This window comes from Nilaparvata lugens, chromosome 2 (assembly GCF_014356525.2).
Source record: "Nilaparvata lugens isolate BPH chromosome 2, ASM1435652v1, whole genome shotgun sequence".
Taxonomy (NCBI): Eukaryota; Metazoa; Arthropoda; class Insecta; order Hemiptera; family Delphacidae; genus Nilaparvata; species Nilaparvata lugens.
In genome coordinates, this window is record NC_052505.1 from 98757572 (window position 1) to 98782391 (window position 24820).

Below are 24820 nucleotides of genomic sequence, written 5' to 3' on the forward strand. Positions count from 1 at the left end.
TCTTTCACAACAGTGCGGTGCAGGCCCGGATCGGATCGGATGAAAATGTTTTGACTAATGAATCTTATGAATCATTTTTCATTTTTCCCCATAGTAATTAGCCCTGTATAGAGTATAATATTCAGCATTTTGTTCAAGTATAATGAGCACCAATACATGTCAACATCAATTTCAAGAGACTGAATTTATGCTTTGGCTGAAGCCTAACTTTATATATTTTCAATACTTTTGTTCATTGTAGGTTAGTATGATCAGGCACACATAACCATTAGCCAAAAACTAGATAAAATTTCAACAGATTGGAGTAATCTTGATCAAACAAACCTTGTTAGAATTGTATATTTCCATTTTATTCTCATGTTCCTCATTTTTGTAAGTAATGAGCCATTGTAGCCTACATGGCCATTCTGTATATTTTCCATCTTATTTCTTAGGGTTTTCTGGTACATAATATAATATCACCATTATAGGACTGTGTATTGAATTTAGGACATTGGAATTCAACTTGTTACTATCGAAACTTTATTTTGCTGTAATTTTGAAAGGTTTGAAATGTAACCTTTCAAGTAAATTTTTAATTTTTTTCTCAAATATAGTTTGCCAAAGACAAGCCAAATGCCAAAGACATGATAGACAGTCTCCAAGTCAGAGACAGAGTAACATACCAGCTGTATAGAGTGGTCATTTCAAAGAGAAAAATAAATAAATAACAATATAAAAAATTTCTTTATCCATTTTTATTAAAAAAAACTTAGAAAATAACTAAAAAGGTGTATATATTTTAATATTATATGTATAATATTCATTACTTTAGTTATAAACATTGCCACCAAATTATTTAGGAGCTCTAGACTACTAAGATTAGGTTAAGAATGTTTCTGTATCCTCATTCAAGGTACCTAGAATAGATAATGTATTCTAGGTACATTGTCCTCATTTCTCAGTGCAGCTGATGATGCGTTGATAAACGTGAAACCATGGTAATGTTTTAAAGTTTTTAATAATTTTTTTAGTGAAATTTGACAATATCCTTGTTTTCTTATTACTAGATCTTATGAAGTTATTCACACCGTAGCGGGTGCACCCGGACAAACCAAAACCTCTGTCTGGGAGCAAAAATCACCCGCATGTGACAAAACTTCCAATGCGGGCCCGTATCGAATGGCACATTTGTACATTGGTTCTAATATACGTGTTCAGACCTGTGCGTTCCGGACTGGTTTCACCCGGATGTGAATCACATATTTTGATGGTGCTAGCATATTAGCTGGAGACCACAGTACCTTATTTAACCTATGTTAGAGTTAGTTAATTATGCAGGGGAAGATCTTTAGACGAAGAGGACCAGGAAGACGCAGGGTATCGTGGCTTAAAAACCTCAGGACCTGGTTCAACAAAACATCTACACAACTGTTCCGGATTGCTGCAAACAAAGCACGGATCGCTATGATGATCGCCAACATTCGTAACGGATTGGCACCCTAAGAAGAAGAAGAGTTAGTTAGAGTTTGTTGGGAATGATAGGTTAAATTAATACTGCATAAGGTGGCCTCTAATACGTAAGTACCTTTTTATTTTTTTCACAGACTAAATCCAAGTATTCATCTCTGAACTTACCTTAAAGTGACAATCAGTCTTCCTAAGGGAGGAATACTCCTTCTTTACTTCGTATTTTCCTTCAAAAGTTGCACTTCAATCTTCTGTAACAGTTCGTCAAATTAATTTTGCAAAAGACATTCTACAGAAGTTGAAGAACTTCTCTCCGTCACCCTGAAGCTGCCACCGTAACACCATCAATTATTGGTCTATCTGCACACACCGTTTGCATCCAAATGTTTCTGTAGCGGGAGTACTCTCTTTTCACTGTTTTCAGATACAACATATAAATAATAGCCACTTTTCTTTTATGCAGTTCACATGCAGACACTGTGACTTCTAAACACAGACTGAAACATTAATTAATTTTGGCTTGGAAACGCCCGGATCCGGGCTTCTGGTGTGGTGTGAAAAGGCCGTCCGGGTCGATTTTTTCCGGCCCGGAACCGGACTAGTCAGCGCCTTCGGTCACTGAAAGGGCCTTCGGTCCGGGCCCGGACCGCAATGGTGTGAGAGAAGCCTTAGTCAATATGATTTTCATCTCATCGATTTTATATCCACATGGATGTTCTTCATTATCTTGAATTTTCAATACTAATTTATCTCACTTTTTGCTATTAGAAAAAACGACTAGCAGTCAGATATTTTACAATAAATTACTTAATCACTCACTGTGCTAGTCGTTTTTTCTAAAAGCAAAAATTGATTTAATAATAAGCAGTTCGTGATGGAAAACAACATTAAAGAATTCTAATTTATCTTTTGAATGTTTCAGGACCTGAAGCCATAGTAGCTGAAGATACTCTGAGAGGGTAAGCATAATTTGCAATAATCTATAATAATATAATAAAGGAAAGAATTGGCTTATACACGTACAGGATATGAAATTCAAAATGACGAAACCTCGATAAATTAATAATCAATTTTGCAAAATTTCAATTTAATCAGTCCAGTAGTTCAGGCGTGATGATGCGTCAAACTTGTATCTCCTATTCCGTACATTTATAATCTAATTCTTTCTTTTATTATATTGTAGATATATCCTTTTATTGTTTTCATGCTTGTCTGACAAGGTTCATGCATATTTTTTACATGCCCACATGAGCGTGGGTAATGGGAAGTACGAGGGTTAGTTATGCGATGATCAAACATCCATGCATATTTGATGGGATTCGACGGGATTAGTCTAATTGTACTCTATCAATTATTTTTTTGAAAACTGAAACTTCAATTAGCCGCCATTTTGGATACAAGTATCATATAACATTTTAATTCATGTTACCTTTTTTGTTTTAGAAAGGCCTTTAAGATGATGTACCACACAATGGGTGTTTACATTTGAAATATTCGAGTTACAACCCCTAAGTCACCTCCTTATGTGGGGTTAAAAATCAGTTTCACGTCAAAAAATAAAAAAAATTTTATTTCCCGAAAAAACTAAAACTACAACATCAATTACACAAAAATATTAGATAAATTACAATTACATACAATAGTTAGTTACAAAAAAATCTTATAATGTGTCCTCTACTTGTTTAGTTTTCTCTGTGTGGAAATCGACCTACTCCACTATGGTGTACCATGCACTAGAGTAGGTTTTGTTTGTTTTTTCTTGTGCGTATTATTACTTAGTGTTTAGTAAGTCATTAAGTGGTTAGTTGTTGTTTGAAATAATGTTTTCTATGTTCTGTTCTCCTTTGCTCATTAACCAATTGTGTACTATTGTTTTGAACTTTCTAGGATGATTAATCTGTTTAAAGTTTGCAGGAAGTAGATTATATAATTTTGGTGCTAAATGACTGAAATGTCTCTGGTATAGTGCCTTCCTTGCAACACTGGTGATGAGAAGATTCCTGTATGTGGTGTTGTGGTTGTGGTTTCTGGTTTGAAATGTTGTTGGGTTCTTGTGTAATCTGCATAGTTTCTCCTTGGAGTAAAGGTAGAGTAAAGGTAAGTATCACCTTGGTAAAAGGTAGAGTATTTGACCAATAACTTATCATGAAAGATACAGTATTATATATCTACAACAGTTTCCAATTTATTGAAGGGTTCACATACATATAACTCACTCTGGATATTTTCTAAGTTCATAAACCTTCATTCATAAGGTGCGTACAGACTTTCGCTCTGCTCCGCAATCGAACGTCACTAGAGCAGATCGATTGATGATCGACCAGGGAGCAAGATTGGAACGCGAGAAAAGCTAAACATCTTCCGTAACGTTCATGATCGGTGCGACTGCGGAGAGGGGCGGAGCGATTGCGGAACGAGGGCGGAGCGTGCGCGGAGCTTGTTGGAGGCGCGTATATCTGTACGCAGCTATATATGTACTACAATAGAGATCAATATAATTATCTAGTTGAACCTTTCTTTAAGACTACATATTTTTGAACTTTTAAGGTTAAGATATTTCTGACCTTTGTAGACTTTTTACATTTCTGAACTTTTATATTTTTGATTCCAGGCTGATAAGACCGGATGAAAGGCATTTCGAGAATCTGCTTGAAACAGCTCGTGGCAAGAGAAGTGACAGACCCATCAATCAACTCTGCGAGAAGACTAGAGTTCCTAAGCATACTCCTGTCAAAATCAAGTTCACCGGCCATCGTAATGCCAGGTAAGAATTGAAGCATTCATGATAATCGGTGTCGAATTTAATTGTGAACTTATCAATGCATAAATAGTAACTGATACAACAGTTTTATAACATGGGTCTTTAACGCACAAGTTAGATGTAAAGTGCTGAGCTTCAGTGTATACAAGTTTGTGTTTCTTGAATGGGTCAAAATTTTCTTAAATAACTCGTTACAAGTGATTATTAAGTAGGATATTTCTAATCAATTTACCAATTCAATCCATATAAATTCAAAATTTATAGTTTTCATGTTTATTTTGGACTAAAATTTTATAAAAATTGTACACGTGAAATTCTAAACTCATCTTCGACTCTGTCACCTATATATTCTCCTATAGAAGTTTTGGGCTATTGCCTGTTTCTCTTTCCAAATATCGTGTTTGTGACTGTTCTAATATATTTGGAAGAAAAATAGCACAAGTACTACCTTATTATTTTATCTACCATCTGACATTGGCATTGTCATTTGCCTTGTATATAATAAAATAGCATAATAAATCAAGTTAAGACACAAGTGAGCGAACATAGCGAGCAAACTTAGAACTTGAACGACAAACTGAAAACTTGATGAAGTGGTAAATAATAATAATAATAATATAATAATTTCTCTGGATGTTGGACGACACATCCAGAGGAGTTTATTCATAAATTCATACATTACATATTTTTTTCATACATTTTCAATAATAACAATATTCAAGGTTTACAAAATGCTCACTATATAATATATGTGTCGAGGTTATCATCAAATTAATACTAATTTATGCTACAACAGATAATAAAAAAAATCCAAAAAATCTAAAACTATATCTATTACCCTAAGCATCACCTAGTACAAAGATACTAAACCGAGGTACTATTTTCTACCTATAAATTACCTTATTTAAAAAGAATACTACTTAAATCTAAATCCTACTTACTATTAGTTCCTCACTACTTTGTATCCCAATACTGAATAACCAATGTCTTATTTTTCTTTTGAAGCTATTGAAATTTTCCTCTCCTTTGATTCCTAATGGATAATTGTAGAAATTGTATTCTATTAGATATTGTAGGCCCTAAATATCCTAGTGATCTTTGCCCAAATGCTGTATTCATTCTTGGTACTTCTTGATTGTAACGTTCTCTTATTCTAGTATTATGGCTATGATTTATGATATGGCCTATTTTGATGTTTTTTCATATACCCTAATAACAACAATATATACAATTGACTAACGCTGAGTACTCTATTTTCTATAAATAATTCTACAGTTGAAAACCGGATTTCCCTGTTTCCCATTATTTTCAAAATGCGTTTTTGAGTTTTAAATAATGGATCTATAAAACTGAAGTTAGCTGCACCCCAAACTAACAGACCGTACCTTAAAAGAGATTCAACTAATGTTAAGTATACAGTTTTTAACATTTCTTTGTCTATGATACGCCTTAATTGATAGAATTTGTATATAAGCTTTCTTATTTTGGCAGTTGTATATGTTATGTGTTTGTTCCATTTCAATGAATCGTCTACTATTATTCCTAAATACTTTATATTGTCAGAGCGTTCTATTAGTGGGCAATTACAATTATTGTTACTATTTCTATCACAATTATGAAGCTTCATTGTTGTCATGTGTGGTTTTGTGCTATTTGTTAAAGAAAAAGCTAAAAATTTTGTTTTTTCTGGATTTAATGACAATGAGTTATTTCTTAACTAACTAGTGATTTTTGTGAGTTCTATGTCTGCTGTTTGGAACAGTTCTTCCCAGTTTTTTCCTTGAAAAAGGAGTGCTGTATCGTCAGCAAAGGCTATAACTCTACCTTGAATTTGAATGGAGCACAACTCATTTGCAAAGATCGAATACAAAATTGGTCCTAAAACTGTTCCTTGAGGTATTCCAAACTTCATGGAACCCTCTGCACTCAAATGGTTCTCAACCTTTGTTTTTAAATTGATGAACTGAAAACATGACGAATCGAAAACTGGACAAACTGAAAACTTTATAAACTGAGTTAACAAATTGAAAACTTGACTTACTGAAAACTTTATAAACTGAAAACACTTGTCAAATTGAATACTTGATTCAGTGAAAACTTGACAAACTGAAACCTGCTGCTAGCATCAGAAACTGTGATTTAATGTTGATGCTACCAACAACGGAAACCGTGTTTTAATGTTAAAGTCGTTGCATAAAGCTCTCATTATAGTATAGTTTTGAAAATTTATTACGAAAAGACCCCTGTTATGGAATTGATTGTGATATTGTAATGTTTACATTATAACTTGATCAAATTCAAATAATCTTTATTCACACACGAAAAAAAATACAGCAGCAGAGACAATATATACATAATGAATTCATATTCCCCACAAAGACAACAAGTCTGGTTGTTTGTTTGTTTGTTTGTTTTTAAAGCTTCCCAGAGACTCTAATCGGAGTATAGGAATTGTCAAAAATTTATAATTCATACAGTATTACAAAAAAATAATCACACAAAGGAACCCTCTCTACACACAAACTCTTCTGTGGTATAGAATACTCCAAGCATCAAAAAACTTTTCAATTCCTTCTCAAAAACATTGACATCTTCACAATTTTTCAAGTGAGTAGGAAGCTTTCTAATAAATTTAAGACCCATATATGTAGGTTTTTTCTCAAAAAGAGCTGTTCTGTGATACAGTGAAGCATAGTCTCCTCTATTTTTAGTATTGTATCCATGCGAATCAGCATTTCTAGTCATAGTCTTTCTTCTAACATGCATAATCACCTCATAGATATAAATAGAGGGAACGGTTAGTATGCCTAATTCTTTAAAGTGGTTCCTACAGGACTCTAAAGGCATAATACCTTTTATCGCTCCAACAGCTTTTTTTGGAGCTTGAACACCCTCTCCAAATTCTGGCATGACCCACCCCACACAATAATGGCATAGCGCTGATCCAGAGCAACCCCTAGGAATTTCACGAAATGAGGCTGGTTAACATTTTTTTCATTTATCTGAAAAAATAAATATATTGTGGGGAATGAGTTCTGTGAACTGCATTATATTAACAATAACAGTTGAAGATCGTAGATGAAATCAAGACATATCGTGTATAAAAGTGGCATAATGCGTGGTGAGCATGACAGTAGCGCTGATACCACCAGGCTTCAAAGGTCTTGGGCCCTGCTTATCTCTATAAGATTGACGATCAAATAATAACGACTTTCTTAATTTAATTTAAGGCCCTGTACACATGGCGACGTTAAACGCCGCGCTTAACGCTCGGTTGTCAAACGCACGTTTCACACATACATAGAAACAATGGGATCGTACACATGCAAACGCGCGTTTTGAATCATAAGCAACGTCGGCTTGTAGTTTCCACATCAAGCGCCGCGTTTGCAGCGCGCTTCGAGTTACTATACTAGGCATTGGAACGTACACATGCACTCAATCGAACGCGCGTTTTTGTAGTGAATAGGTGATCTCAGCCTTCGTAACGTGGATTTTTCTGATATTTACGTGTAATTAATTTGTCAATTACAGGGCCTATGAAGAAACATGCTGTGGCCAAGATGAGATCACATCTTTTATAAAGATGCCACTTTAGTCCCTCAATGTAGGAACAACTATTCTTTTCACTATGATAAACCAATGACAGGACAATGAAAAAAGTAGCGACTTTCTGAGGCTACGCAATATCTTAGGCAACTGTATATCAGAAATCTTGTTAAATATATATCAGCAACCATATACATCTTTTCACACCTCATTCAACTAATTATAGTTTTAGATCAGTAAATAGATGCTTTGTTCCTCGAACAGATCTAACTATATGCAGAAGACAATTCAACTATACAACAAAAAAGCTTATTAATTTTATGCCAGAACATTTCATTGCAAGAAAACCTACAAAAGCACTTAAATTAAAAATTGAAAGCTGGATAAAGACAGAAGATATCATACCTAAAATATTTTAATTTGATGTACATATACTGTCTTCCTCAGTTCCTCTGAATTTATTATTAGTAGGGCTATACTCCCAGATTAATTTTCTCTCTCTGAGTTAAAGTTTTATTTTTTGTGTCATGTTTACTGTATTGTATTGTTTTTCTAATTCTCTCTTTGCTTACAAAAGGAATTGCATATATGCTACAAATGAATTACATTATGTTACTAAATGGATTACATATGTACAGTGAATTGTAGATTAATATTACATGAATCATCTCTTTTTCTTTTGAGTTTTTAAATTATTATGAATTCATTCTAGTTTTTCTGCTCTCTTAGTATTTCACTCTTAGTACTTCTTCTTTTCGGATTGAAATTTTATTTTTTTTCTAGTTTTTCATACATTCCATATGTTTCTTTTTTCTTTATTTTATTTTTTTCTATTTTCGACTGAATCTCAAGCCACTAATTATAGCCGACTGATTACTCGTTGCCATCGCTCAAACTACTTAGTTTTGCTGGTAACGCCAATGATAATATTATAATCGATTTTTAAATGGAAAATATTTTAATTTTAAGTTTTTGTAATGTATTGTATATGAAAATTTTTATATTTTTCACATTTGTAAAGTTTGTTTAATGATTTTGGCAATAAATATTTCTTTCTTTCTTATACCTCAAATCTTGTATATCAAAATAACTTTTTATTACTTTCCTTGCCTATTACCATAGGTAAGAAAAGTATTGCTTTCCGAAAAAATCAAGGTACCCCAATTTCTAAATTTCTATACGTTACAAGGTCCCCTAAGTCCAAAAAAGTGCTTTTTGGGTATTCGTCTGTATGTGTGTGTGTGTGTGTGTGTGTGTGTGTGAGTGTGTGTGTGTGTGTGTGTGTGTGTGTGTGTGTGTGTGTGTGTGTGTGTGTGTGTGTGTGTGTGTGAGTGTATGTGCGTCTGTGTACACGATATCTCATCTCCCAATTAACGGAATGACTTGAAATTTGGAACGTAAGGTCATTACAATAGAAGGATCCGATACGAACAATTTCGATCAAATGCGATTCAAGATGGCGGCTAAAATGGCGAAAATGTTGTTAAAAATAGGGTTTTTTTCGCGATTTTCTCGAAAACGGCTCCAACGATTTTAATTTAAGTTATACCTGGAATAGTCATCGATAAGCTCTATCAACTGCCACAAATCCTATATCTGTAAAAATTTTAGGAGCTCCGCCCCATCTATGCAAAGTTTGATTTTAGATTCTCAATTATCATGCTTCAGATACAATTTAAACAAAACATTTTGAGTGGAAAAGATTGAGCATGAGAATCTCTACAATTAATGTCCAGTAACATTTTCAGCTAAAATTAAAAATAAGCTTGAAATTCAAGAAAATGTTATTATCCAATTACAAACTGTTGGCAACTGTTGATTCTATTAAATGATTCACTATGAAGATATTGCAGACCTCGTGTGTCTCCAGCGTTATTGCCCTGTCACCAGCTGGCTCAAATCCTTGAATAGTAGACTTGTGATGCGCGGGAACACTAGCGTCAGGTGATCAATTTTCATAACGGCAAGGAAAGTTGTGTGAGTGCGCCACACCATATTTTTAAATATATCAGAGATCTTTTTAAAATAAAGAGTATCTGATAAATATCTTCCACAATTTAATTGTGTGAGGAAAATTTATCTTTGTTTGATTAATAAACCTGATTGTGGCTGCAACGTCATATAATTTATGTGATGGAGCTGGCTCTGCAATTTGTTCTGCAATTTATGTGATGGAGCTACTGTGTAGGACACCAAAGGTGAGAAGGGAAATTTTTAGGCACTCGTTTATGTACTTAGGACCTTATATTTACAATAAATTGCCAATTGAATTGAGAAGGTGCGATTCCTATATTATCTTTTGTGAGAGAGCAAAGAGCTGGTTATTTACAGTGAACGACGTATGGATGGTTAGAAATGTTGTTAGATAATGGTGCAGGTTGAGCTAGCATTGTTCAACGGCACCATTCTCATAAAAATATTATTATTCAATTTAATCACTATTCACTAAGGCATGTACGGTATTATATTAATTATTACATTTAAATGCATTTCATTTATTCCAGTTTTTGGTTTTCTGGGCTGTTTCAATTTATTTGTTTTTTTAATCTCATGCGCTACAGGCAGTAGTTTCAGTATTGTTTTAGCAATCTTAATCACCTAGACTAGACTCACAGCTTTTATTTTTATTTTTTTTCATACAAGTTTATTTTTATTTTTATTATTCAAGTTGATAATGTTTTTACCTTGTTAATTATACCTTGATTATCTGATCACACAACTGGATACGTGATCAGTATAATTTCCAAGATACTATTTAATTTCTACTTTTGTAATTTGTAATTTGAGGAGGAAATAAATTCATTTATTCATTCATTCATTCATTTATTCATTCATTTTTCTGGTCATCCACAGCGTCCTTAAGAACAAACAATAGACTGGATGAGGACAAAATCAATATCGTCTTGATAGATCCTGCACGATTTATAATCTCTTCCACAATCCTAACCATATCTTTCTCGACAGGACTATGATAAAAGAAGCGACGTTCTGGGGCCGTGACCACGTGCTATCAGGCTCGGACTGCGGCCACGTGTTCATATGGGAACGCACGGCACCCGCCCGCCTCGTGATGCTGCTGGAGGCCGACCACCACGTGGTGAACTGTGTGCAGCCGCACCCGCACTTGCCTCTGCTCGCCACGTCGGGCATCGACTATGACGTCAAGCTGTGGGCGCCTGTGCGTGACGAGCCCGCTTTCAACGCCGAAATGGCCGAGGAGGTAGGTTCAAACTTGGGATTGAACTGAGTTTATGAATTAAAAATTGTATTAAACTGAGTTTACAAGGTTAAACTTGACTTGAATGAATGAATTTATTTGCCAAAAACAAAATACAAAAAAGCTTTACAAAAAATAAATATAAGTATGCTACTGCACTTAAACCAAGATACATACATTTATTTAATTAGATATAATAACGAAATGATATCCTTCATATTATAAATTATAGTTATAAATGAAGATTCATTTATGTTCACATGCATAGTACAGTAGGTGAGGCAAAAACACCGGCAAAAGGAAGATTCCTTGTGCGCCAGTGTGAGTCGTAAATCAGCTTAATCAGGGATGTAATATATAAATTTGAATTTAGCGTATGAAGTGTTCGAAAATATAATTTATAATATGAAGTTGATTATTGTATAAAAGCCAACGATAATTGAGTTTACATACTTGAACTTGGTTTACCTTCGAAACCAAGTTCACTTTTTCTAAAACCAAGTTTGGAAAAGTACAGGGACCGGCAGTGAATCGGACGACTTTGAAATAACTGTTAGAAAACAACAAAGTTCTTAACAAATACTTTATTCTTAATCGCCGTTTTGAAAAAATACAGGTTCCGGCAGTGAATCAGATGATTTTGAAATAACTGTTAAATATCAATAAAGTTCTTAACAACACGGAGTGATCCGTGGTCTAGTGGATATGGTGCTTGCGTAGCAGCATAGAAATCCCGGGTTCAAACCCTCTCATTAACAAAAGTTTTGTAACCGGATCACTCCCGTGTTATCGGATGGGCACGTTAAACTGTCAGTCCCGGCTGAAGTATGATAGTCGTAAGGCCCATTGACGGTTTAAATTATATATTTAGGCGGTGGGACCTTCCCGCAAGGGACTCCCCACCAACAAAAGCCATACGAATTTACTTTTCTAACAACATTTTTACTATACCACCTCAATCTATTTAGAAAATAATTATTATTTCATGTACAATATTGTTCATTTCTTGGAAATTTCGTTGGTGGCGCTGAAGTAATGTTCAGAGTCTGTGGATGGATCGATTTTTAAAAAAATCTGTCGCTGGATTAAACAATGCGGGTGTTCACACCGACATCTGTGTATCTGCCAGCCGTCGTTCCAAGAAAACTCTGCTCGCATGAAGATGTTTTCGATTCACTCTGGGAGCGATTTTCCCCAGGCATCCGATCGGATGTTTTCGATAAAGATCTCTCTTCAAAAATCTAAATCACGTAAAAATAGAGATAGGAGAATTCTGATTCTAGATTCGGATTCAGCGCTTTGGAATAAATAATTTAGCAGCAAGAAACCGTGAGAGTATATATATATACCAAGATGCAGACTTGAAAAGTCCAAGTCGAGCTACCCTGTGATAGGCTACAAATTCCATAACTTGCTACCAACTCAAGTTAGATCCTTGCCAAATAGACGTTTTCTCCAAGTTAGATCCTGGTTGATTGTGAATCAATTTTACTCAGTAGAGGAATTCATTACTGCTGATTACAACACCCTAGTCAATTTAATATAATGTTTTTTTCTTGTCTATTGATACCCAAGTACAGGAGACTAAATTATCTGATCCAATTGTAAATTTGCTTTTACTGATCTGTTTTATTTATTATTGTCTATTGTATGTATTGTATCTGTGTAATTTATTGTATGTTTCTTTAATGTGAATTGTGACTTGGCTATATGTAACTTCTATGTTCAACTGGCCCAATAAAAACTTGAAACTTTTGGAGAATAAAGAATTTCAATTTCAATTTCATAACTTGAAACTAGCTCACGTTTGCTCAAAAAGAATCAAAAATAGATGTAATAATTGAAAAATTTGGAATCAGAGTGCAACTGAGAACAGAGCGAAAATAGCTCTCTCGACCCACAAATGTTTTTGGTGTGAGCACAATCTCTGCGGACGTTTGCTCTGTTTCTCTGCAGCTCTGCAGAGTAAAATAGCTTGGTCTGAACAAAGCTTGAGAATGAATCAGCTGAGTCAGAGCGAATGGAGTGTACTATTGGTGGAATTCTAGTGTGTGTAAGGACACACAAGGTTGGGTGGGTGTAAGATTCGAATGTTGAAGGTCAAAGACGAATATTCAGTTCAACGCATTCCAGTAGCATTGGAGACTTGGAGCAATACATAACGTGCACTCGGCAGGCGAGAGAAGGACGTCTCCTTGCCGACGTAATTTCCGAAAAATGAACAATATTTTATCAACCGCAGACAGGATAGATTCTTATGAGTATAAATGAGGATACATAAAAGTTGCTCTTTAGTTGGCTTCAATAATATAAACTGAACCTATCCTTATGGCTGACTCATCCACAATGAGATTAACGGTATAAATACGGTTCTTTTTCCACCGCCTGCTATTATAGCTGTGATTCAAATCATCCCGATCATTCAATTTAACAACTTTGGTGTCTTTTGTTGTCGTGATAAGGGAACAAAACTGCAGTCATCCTGTAGCTCCTGCCTTAACTCCTACGTTCAGGTATTGGACACCAAAAAATCTACAGGGAATGCATGGAAACCTAACCTTCACATTGTCAAAGTAACAGATTTACCAAAAGCTATTTTTGGAACATAAATGTTTAAAGAAAGAAATGAATGTCAGTTACAGTGAATACTCTTCTGTATGTTAACATGTTCAAAAAACTTTTATCAACCTCAATTAGCTCTTTATTCTGATTACAAAATTATGTTTTCAAACAAGATAGTGATACCTGCCACACATTCAGATTTAATTATTACAGTTCCCTTGATGGTATTGTGACATTGTGAATAAGGTGGGACTAGAACCGTTTTCGTCCGAACTAGCATCTACCGAAAACTACCGAACGCGACCGAACGATCTCCCAACAAAGTAAGGAATAGATGCCATCCATTGCAACAGGTCCATTGCAATAAGTTCATACGGCCGTCTCCGGCCGATCAATTTTTCGATCCGAATTGAATGGTATTTTCCGGCTCTATCCGGCCGAACTAACTAGTCGAGCTGAGACAACAAACTGTTCCTAACCGAAATTTTGTTCACAGTCTTGTTTGTTTTTTGAAGTTGTTCTGTTTTATGGAGATGTAACTATGGACAGTGAAATGTTGATAAGTTTGGTTCAAGAACATGTTCCATTGTGGGATATGCGAGACCAAAAATTATCATCGTCATGATGTTCAAAGGATTCTGTGGACAAAGATTGCTTGATAATGGATAACTAATTTAGTGGATATTTGTTTATTAAATTTTTTAATTTCTAATATAATCATTGTTTATGAAAAATGTTGGTGGCTATGATAGTAGTTAATTCAATAATTGGCAACTAGACTGACGTAAACGGTTCCAATGGACGACCATAGTAAATTCGTATGGCTTTTGTTGGTGGGGAGTCCCTTGCGGGAAGGTTCCACCGCCTGAATATATAATTTGAGCCGTCAATGGGCCTTACGACTGTCATACTTCAGCCGGGACCGACAGTTTAACGTGCCCATCCGATAACATATGGATATGGACGACCATATTTGACCGAATTAATGGCCGGCAGATTCGTCCGATCCAACGGCCGAACGGATCGGTTGAATACGGTTCCAGTGGACGGTTACCCTAATTTTTTATTCATTCACAACTCTACCTTCATTGTATTATTTATTCATCCCATCATAGGCTTGAAATACTTCTAGAAAGTCGCCTTTGTAAAAAAATAAATAATAATAATAAATAGATGAAAAGTTCTTATGTATATTCTCTGTGGAATTTTTGTTGCCAACAAATGGTAAACACATAGTCAAGGCCGGAGCTACAAGAAGGCGATAGTCGCGTTCCCCTATTATGCCAAAAATAGATTATTTGCAGGGTTACCAGATGCACTGCCACACCCTTTGGTTTAAAATCATTAATTATATTTTATTCATGAAGAAATATTCGTTTGTAGTTTGTAGTTTCAAGTGTTTATTCAATTTTAATTTATTTGTCATACATAACATTACAAATCAACTGAATGGAATTTACGTGGATAATTGCTTCTTCCCTCTCTCAAATAATGTATTCATTCCCTTATCCAATAAGCATCAATTAAACTGTATATCATTCTTAGTTGATTGACAATCAATTCATGTAAGTGACTGAAATTCAGGCTGTACTTTCAATACAAAAACTTCTCAATTTTTCTGATACAACTATACTTTTTTCATGTAATAACTAATTGACGTTGTTCTATCCATTATTATCTTGGAAAGAAAATTAGACAAAAATTGTTGAAGTCCGGTTACTATCATCTGGGGCGTTGGGAACGACGCGAATGGCTCTAAAACAGGTGGGTGGGTAGGAATAATCCCAACAATAGAATTGGTAGCAAGGATTTTGATCATTGATGTCGGATATTTGAGCTGTCATACCCAGTTTTGCTAATTAGACAATTTTATAATTTAACCAGTAAAGGTTGGTGTAGACCTGCAGAAGAATCCCAGCTATCTTAGTCAATCCTATGGTGAGGTCCACGTTATAATGGCATTGTTTGATTAGCAATGGTATCGCTATCCTTGTATATCATTCAACAAAGCGGATAGCGCTATCTCTTTCTCGCTTTGCTCTGTTGCCTGATCGTCTTTTAACATGTAGAATTAATAATTAATTAACAAAATATCTCATCTTAATTATGAAAATACATTTTGAAATTATTAAAAAATATAATCTATTGCTTAATAAAATTCATTATGAAATCATTGAAAAATATAATTATTGCTTTATAAAATATAATTGATTATTTAAAACAAGAATGCACAGTTAATATTCCATCAATAAACCTATATCAGCTACCGACTTTAGAAGGAACAAGACAGAGGATTGGCAACGTTGTTCTCCTATCTTTCTCCACTGCCATTATAACGTGGACCTCACTATAGTTGAGGAAACCCCAAAAAAACTATAGATAGAAGATAGATAACTGACTTTTTATAACACTTTACGATATGAACGAAACTGGTGTGAACGAAATTGAGGCAATACTATTTTCCTCTCTTTTTGACCCACTATAGTGAGTAGACGAACATAGTAAAGGCCATCCCACACAGCAAGTGGCGTGCGTGGCTGGACGCACGCTAGCTACTTTTCAAAACATCGCTTCCCAGTAATCAAATGAAGCAATTCACATAGCAGCCACGGCCACGCGGCAACGCTTGCTATACTAGCCACGCGTGGCTACCGTTCGCTCTCTCAGCGATCTTTTCAAACGTGTCCGGCCACGTTTTGGTCCGAGCATGCGCAGAACGTATACTATCATTGTCAGCCTCAAGGTCGCGCATTAAATGATGGAATTCGCCATAGGTCTTCCTTTTTTTTATTGATTGGATGTACCCACTGGTCCCGTGCTGTCACCGAATACAATAAAACCAGCTCATTATCATTACTACTGCTGCTGTTGGAGTCATCAAACCAAGGTAAGCTACAACAAAATCCAGATTCACACCACGGGACCGTCGGAGTTGACATCTTCCTGCATACTGACAGGAAACGTGGCCGGTATAGCATCGCAACAGTCGTGGCGGTGTGAATTGGCATGTGGCTAGCGTGGCCGGCGTGGCGTGCGTCCAGCCACGCACGCCACGTGCTGTGTGGAATGGCCTTTAAACTTTAGTAATTCACATTCTAAAGTCAGTAGAAATGATAGGGAGGCAATGTTGCTACTTTTCCACTACCTTTTATCGTTGCAAAATAAAATTTAAGTTATCCAGGTAAATCTGATATGATAATAATGATGTATTATTGTTAATAATGACCAATTATACCTCAAAACAATTATATTGTAGGATATTATTCTTTAAATCAATATCCTGATACAAATCAATAAAACATTTATTAATTCCACACATTCACATTTTACATTTTCTTAATCTATTCATTGAGCTTTTCTTCTAAAAACTAACTTGTTTATTTATTTTACTAACGATGTTGCTTTTTGAATTAATCACATTTCTACTCTCATATGATGATACTGTATTATATCATACGTCAAAATAGAATTACCACCGCTAAAATCTCATATCCTACAATATACTATTACATGAACCAAGAGAATATTTTTTCCATAATAAATTTATAATTGAATTAAAATATTCTGTTAGATCAATGTAGCCTAAAAATGCCTAATGTATATAATGTAGCAATTATATATAGCCTAAAAATGGCAACAGTGTGTAGTTGGAAACGGATAGATCTGTCTGGTTTGTCTGATGACAGACAAGAATAATAAAACAATGTTAATCAGGTGATCACTTTAAAAAGCGAATTTAAGCGTAGCTATGCTCTGGAGACCCTAAATGTCCTTTGTATAATATGGATATTCTCAATTTTTCATTTACATTATAAGGTCACTAGATGAATTAATTTATTAAAACATATTTTCTCGTCAATACTAGTTTCTAGTTTAGAATAGTAACCTTGTAATTACTATTTTTCCCTTTTATATTCATATCCTTTTTCAGAGTTCAGATGTTACTAGTCATCGCAGGTTAATTTATTAGAATATATAATTAAAGTAGCTTGTTCAACTACAATTTTCCAAGTTGTGATATTTGTTGTACAGTATTTTTTTTATGTTATTTCTTATTGTCTCTTTTCTTCTCTTATTGTCTAAAAATATTTTTTCCTACAGTTACCTTGAAAAGTGGCCATTCCTGCACTGATTACAGAACGCAAAGAATCACTTTTCCGCTCTAGTGCGGGAAAATTTTTTTCTGCACTCCAGATTTGCAACATGGCAACGCAAAATAGTTAGTAGGTTATATGGAGCACCAGTGCAGCAAAATAAAAATGAAGTTGGTAACCGTGACTGTGGTATAGTGTTGTGGTGCACGTTATAATAATATTAAGGACAACGAGGACAGCCACCACATCAGTGACAGCCGCCCCTTCAGAAATTTACTACTACATTATTCAATTTGACAATAAATTAAGGTTTTTATTAATAATAAAATTACACAGAAAAACATTTGATGCATTTCAGGCAATTTTACCCATAATTATCCACTTTTCATATTCAATGGTAACTGTAGGAAAAATTTAATGTGAAATACGTGCGCAAAGTTCCTCTGCTGCACTCAAGAAACCATTCCGCCCTCGCCTACGGCTCGTGCGTAAACGTTTCTTTCGGTGCAGCAAACTGTCACTTTGCGCACTAGTTGCACAAATAACTATTTTGAGTTGTTTCGATCATAAGCTATGACAATACAGTCGGGGTCCAGACTAGACGGCTGGCAAAACGGATATGGCGAGAGAAACGAGCCTGACTGCTAGTACATAATATTCCCAGGATTGAAGTAGCAGTGCCCATCAATTTTTCCGCGATAAATGCATTTAAATCTTCAACTTGGTGCCAACCTAACAAAGTCAACTCAACTTAATGCCAACCTGACAAATCTATTAATTTAGTTGCCAGTTAACAACTGTTTCGAAGAGGTACTCTATCTAGATTATAGTTCTATAGTAACATATGCTATGGAAATTTCAATTATAATTAAGAGATTGAGAGAAGAAGAATATACATGCTAAAAGACGATCTTTAAACCCTTAAAAACAACCCTTAGAGTTAAAATATTGCCAAAAGATTTCTTAGTGCGCCTCTAAAAGGGCCAACTGAACATACCTACCAAATTTGAACGTTTTTGGTCAGGTAGATTTCTAGTTATGCGAGTGAGTGAGTGAGTGCCATTTCGCTTATATATATATAGATTAAAATATTATGTTAGATCAATGTAGCCTAAAAATGCCTAATGTATATAATTTAGCAATTATATATAGCCTAAAAATGGCAACAGTGTGTAGTTGGAAACGGATAGATCTGTCTGCTTTATCTGATGACAGACAAGAATAATAAAAACAATGTTAATCAGGTGATCACTTTAAAAAGCGAATTTAAGCGTAGCTATGCTCTGGAGACCCTAAATGTCCTTTGTATAATATGGATATTCTCAATTCTTCATTTACATTATAAGGTCACTAGGTGAATTAATTTATTAAAACATATTTTCTCGTCAATACTAGTTTCTAGTTTAGAATAGTAACCTTGTAATTGCTATTTTTCCCTTTTATATTCATATCCTTTTTCAGAGTTCAGATGTTACTAGTCATCGCAGGTTAATTTATTAGAATATATAATTAAAGTAGCTTGTTCAACTACAATTTTCCAAGTTGTGATATTTGTTGTACAGTATTTTTTCTATGTTATTTCTTATTGTCTCTTTTCTTCTCTTATTGTCAAAAAAATATTTTTTCCTACAGTTACCTTGAAAAGTGGCCATTCCTGCACTGATTACAGAACGCAAAGAATCACTTTTCCGCTCTAGTGCGGGAAGATTTTTTTCTGCACTCCAGATTTGCAACATGGCAACGCAAAATAGTTAGTAGGTTATATGGAGCACCAGTGCAGAATGAAGTTGGTAACCGTGACTGTGGTATAGTGTTGTGGTGCACGTTATAATAATATTAAGGACAACGAGGACAGCCACCACATCAGCGACAGCCACCCCTTCAGAAATTTACTACTACATTATTCAATTTGACAATAAATTAAGGTTTTTATTAATAATAAAATTACACAGAAAAACATTTGATTCATTTCAGGCAATTTTACCCATAATTACCCACTTTTCAAAAACTTTTGATAGAGTAGGTAAGTTCGGCCTCACTTACAGGAGCCATGAAAATACTCTTAGTACAATGTTCACTCTGTTCAAATTCATCGGAGTACTGCTTGATCAAATCATCTGATATTGGAGGACAATGTGAAATACGTGTGCAAAGTTCCTCTGCTGCACTCAAGAAACCATTCCGCCCTCGCCTAAGGCTCGTGCGTAAACGTTTCTTTCGGTGCAGCAAACTGTCACTTTGCGCACTAGTTGCACAAATAACTATTTTGAATTGTTTCGATCATAAGCTATGCAATTCAAATATAAAAAGCGTTAGTATCGAATTGATGAAATCTCTCATACAGCGATTCTTCAAGAGTTACAATTCTATTCTGAGCTGTTTCAACCAAGTAATAGCTCACTGCAGCCATGCAGCCAATAATAATAATAATAGTTCATTGTTGGTTATTGTTATCTATTGAATATTTATAACCAGGTAACAATAATATTGATGATTCAAATTTATATGCTGCATGATATTGAACAAATAAAAATAATTACGATTCATAAAACGTTCGATTTTCCATTTCTATGTCATCATTAATTTATCAATAATTATTGGTATCATATTTTACTCATAAATGCAAAAATAATAATAATGACAATGATCGAGGGTCTATCAACAAGCTGAAGCAAATCATCTTTATTTTCTTAATTTTCTGTTCCATGGACTCTTTTAACTAAATGTTACATATTCAAGTTTCATTCATCTGTCACTGTATTTTTGCGCATTCCTTACTAATTTTCAATTCAAATAAATGTGTTTTATTTTTATTTTTCAGTTGATGAAACGCAACGAGGTGATGCTAGAGGAAACGAAAGATACAATCACCGTACCAGCCTCATTTATGATAAGAATGTTGGCCTGCCTCAACCAGATCCGAAGAAGTAATAATTTATTTATTTTTCCACGTCTTATTTAATTAGAGAATATTATTTCACTATAGTGAGATACAGACTATAAAGTCACTGGAAGTGATAGGACGGCATGGTTGCATTTTGTCTTTTTCTACCGCCTTCTATAGTAGGTAGCGATATATCTGATATAATATTAATTGTTGATTTTTGTTAATAATGATCAATTATACCTCAACTATATTATTTCAGGCCTACTAAGAAAATGTTTCTTTTCCTACAGTTACGTTGAAAAGTGGCCATTGCTGCACTGATTACAGAACGCAAAGAATCACTTTTCCGCTCTAGTGCGGGAAAAATTTTTCTGCACTCCAGATTTGCAACATGGCAACGCAAAATACTTAGTAGGTTATATGGAGCAACAGTGCAGCAAAATCAAAATGAAGTTGGTAACAGTGACTGCTGTGGCTGCTATAGTGAGCAGAGGTGCAACGAAGCACAACGCGCTAATTATTATTCATTATATATTATAACCAAGTACAACGAGAACTTTAGGATTTTAGGATTAAGGTTTTTATCAATAATAAAATTACACAGAAAAACATTTGATGGATTTCAGGCAATTTTACCCATAATTACCCACTTTTCATATTCAATGGTAACTGTAGGAAAAACTTAATGTGAAATACGTGCGCAAAGTTCCTCTGCTGCACTCAAGAAACCATTCCACCCTCGCCTACGGCTCGGGCGGAAACGTTTCTCTCGGTGCAGCAAACTGACACTTTGCGCACTAGTTGCACAAATAACTATTTCATGACTTAAAAAATAAATTATCATAATTGAAATGACATATTTTGATAGTTGCCTAGTTCATCTTAAGGTGCGTACAGACTTTCAGAAAGGGTTTCTCAACAAAGTCCGCAATTTTTGATGTGGTAACGAGCGTGTTGAGGGCTCTGGATGGGTCTCAGGGTGCCATTGGCCTCTTCTGTGACCTCTCCCGGGCCTTCGACATGGTCGACCATGGATTGTTGCTGAAAAAGTTAGAATTTTATGGATTTACGGGAAAAGCAGCCAGGTTTTTCAATTCATATCTCTCGGGGAGATTTCAGGCAGTCAGACTTACAAACGGATGTGTCGGGGTAGAAACATCTGAGTGGAAAAGAAATCTATGTGGGGTTTCTCAGGGGTCGATCTTGGGTCCTGTACTTTTCAATATTTTTATTAATGACCTCCCTCATAGTATTAGCTCTGACCTCATTCTCTATGCAGATGATACCACTGTGATTGTGAAGGGTGAAGATGATGATGAAGTACAGCGGAAATCTGTACAGGCTCTTAACCAGATTAGCCATTCAGCTGTAATCTTCTAAAATTAAATTTGAAGAAAACCCATCATCTCAAATTTTCTACTGGGGGCTCTGAAAGTCTCCCACATACTCTTTACTCAACAACAGGAGAGGAATGTTGCGCTGCTGAGATGATTAGATTTCTTGGTGTTGACCTGCAGGGAAATGTTAAGTGGGATAGCCACGTAAAAGCATTGGATGTGAAATTGTCCAGTGCTATTTTTGCCTTGAAAACAATAGTCAGAGTGGCAAATAGAAAAACAGCACTAACTGTCTATCATGGCTATTTCATGTCTCACATCAGATACAGTATCTTATTCTGGGGCAGCAACCAGACAAACCTTCAGAATATGTTCCGTAAGCAAAAGAAAGCAATCAGGGTTATTGAGGGAGCCGAATCTAGGGTTTCATGTAGGCCAATTTTCAAAAAACTCAAATTATTAACAATTCCAGCCCTTTATTTTTTGGATATTGCATCTTTTGTTTACAGTAATAAGCAGAAATTCATGGAGGATAACATTTCACACAGATACCCCACAAGACATAAAATGTTTACCCTCCAGTACCCCACTCATAGACTTTCGCTCTTGGAGGGGGGACCACATTATGCTGGGCTCAGAATTTTCAACTGTTTGACGGAAGAACTTAAGAGTGTTGACAGTCATGGTAAATTTTATACAGCTCTCAAAGATATACTGACTGAATGCTGCCCGTATTCATTAAGAGAATGTTATGAGATCTTCTCATTGAAATCCTAGAGATCAGAAGTTATCCAGACGATTTTGTAAAATGAAAAACTTTCTCTCAATGGAGGGAAACCATATACTTGATATATTTGACATGTCGTACACCGTTTGAGCTTTGCTCATCATATGCGGTTTCATACGATGAAATAACAATAACAATAACTTTCGCTCTGCTCCGTAATCGAACGTCACTCGAGCAGATCGATTGATGATCGACCGGGGAGCAAGAGTGGAACGCGAGCTAACATCTCCCGTAAAGGTGCGTACAGTATACGCGCCCCGAACATGAGCAATTCACTTCTAATCAGCTGATTAAAAGGCCAAGCTTTTTATATCTGTATCTTACCGTTTCTGTAAAAATTCAGATATAGTCAGCTGATTGAAAGTGAATTGCTCATATTCGCGGCGCGTAAATCTTTACGCACCTTAACGTTCATGATCGGTGCGAGTGCAGAGCGTGGGCGGAGCGATTGCGGAGCGATGGCGGAACGAGGGTGGAGCGTGCGCGGAGCGGGTTGGAGGCGCGTATATCTGTACGGACCTTGATATCTACATAATCTACGAACGATTTAGCAACGGTTTTGAGTTAGAAAATGATAGAGATATCGGGTTTTTCTAATGATAGACAAGGAAAGCAAACCAAATGCTGACTTTATAGCCTGAATCTCACTAGGTTCACTCAATATTTTTAGATTTGCCCAGTAAATGGAAACTTTGCCTAGTAAATGAAAATCTTTTAATTTCACTTTGTAATGGATATTGCTTAGATTTCTCAGGAGTATCATGTATATAATCATGTTCTATAATATTGTGATCTATTTTCTTCATAAATATAACGTTGGACATAAATCAAATATTTTAAATTTAAATTGATCCGTGATTAAGTCATGGATATTAGTAGTGTTAGATTCGAATTCAATTACATAGTCATGAGTAATAGTAGTAATATCAAATATAATATATTCATGTAATTAATAGTCCTGAATATTAGTAGTGTTAAATTCAATTACATTGAAACATTTATTCAACGAAATTCAAACCCTGTAGGTCAATGGAAATATTTGTCTGTGTCATAGCAGTTCAGTTAGTGCAGAGACACACGAGGCGTTTTTTCAAACCAATCGGCAAGGCACGAAAGTACAGGAAGCTCTCCGACTGGATGATTTTTGATAAACTAACCCAATCAGTCTATTGTAGAGGTTTTGTTTCCTGTCTTTCCGTGCCGACTCGTCTGAAACAACGCCTCGTGTGTCTCTGCCCTTCACTCAGTCTTAGCCTAAGATTGCAATTTGATTGGCATCTTTTAACAAAATTGAAACTGATGAATAATGTATAAAATAAATCAGTAAATGTTTCAAAATTATGTATAAAATAAATCAGTAAATGTGTCAAAATTTTCTCATTTACTGAAATATTCCATTCTATTTTTGGACTGAGCCCTTCCTACTCATTCAATGAGTTTCTATATATTTTTATATTTATGAGTTTTTGTTAGTTTATTATCTTTCAATGTACAAAGAATTAATTACTAATATTTGTTTATTTTTTGTATATTTTCCAGGTACAAGACCACCTCGTCCTCGAAGATTTGAGTCAAACAGTAGCGAATAGGGTGCTACATTCATAATTTTTCCTGATTTTAAAATCTTATGAATTAGATTGATATCTTATCTTTACTTTCCAATTGTGTGCAAATTCTAACATTCTATTGGATGTTTTTCCTTATCAGTTCTACTAATATTATAAACAGTGTGATTAATTATGCGTGTCGTAGATTTCCTTCAAAACTAAATAGTGAATATTTATGAGGTTATGTGTATCCGTGTTAGAAATCACGTATTTTATTACGTATTTTATTGAGATTTCTTTCTAAATCATTATCTATATTCCTAAATATATATTTGGTGGAGTGTACTTGTGTCGTGACATAATTCAATTTCAGTCCAGTAATTCTGTTGTGTAAGCATTCTAGATGGAAAGTATCTTTTAGGGCCGGTTTCCAAGCTCGGGATTTTGCTGAGTTCTAGTCTTTAAACAGCTGGAGTCAGAAAATTGGCTTTCCGAAACGGGGCGCAGTCACAGTCCACGTTTAAATTAAATTTCTAAAAACTAGAATATTGAACACAAAATGAAATAAAGAGAAAATAGTGTACAGTTTCAGCTATTTTGAATTATTTAGGAATGTTTAATTTCGTCAAG

The 24820-nt window shown here is 35.0% G+C and overlaps 1 protein-coding gene across 1 annotated transcript; it reads left to right on the forward strand.

Moving 5' to 3' along the window:
- Positions 1–2371: 2371 nt before the first annotated feature.
- LOC120350087 (DDB1- and CUL4-associated factor 6-like) lies at positions 2372–24292 on the forward strand (the record flags this gene model as incomplete). The annotated part of the gene is given in 5 exon segments (XM_039422244.1): positions 2372–2408; positions 4061–4213; positions 10724–10979; positions 20454–20559; positions 24183–24292. Coding segments are annotated over 5 exon segments (602 nt in total), but the record flags the coding sequence as incomplete, so codon positions are not given.
- Positions 24293–24820: the final 528 nt, after the last annotated feature.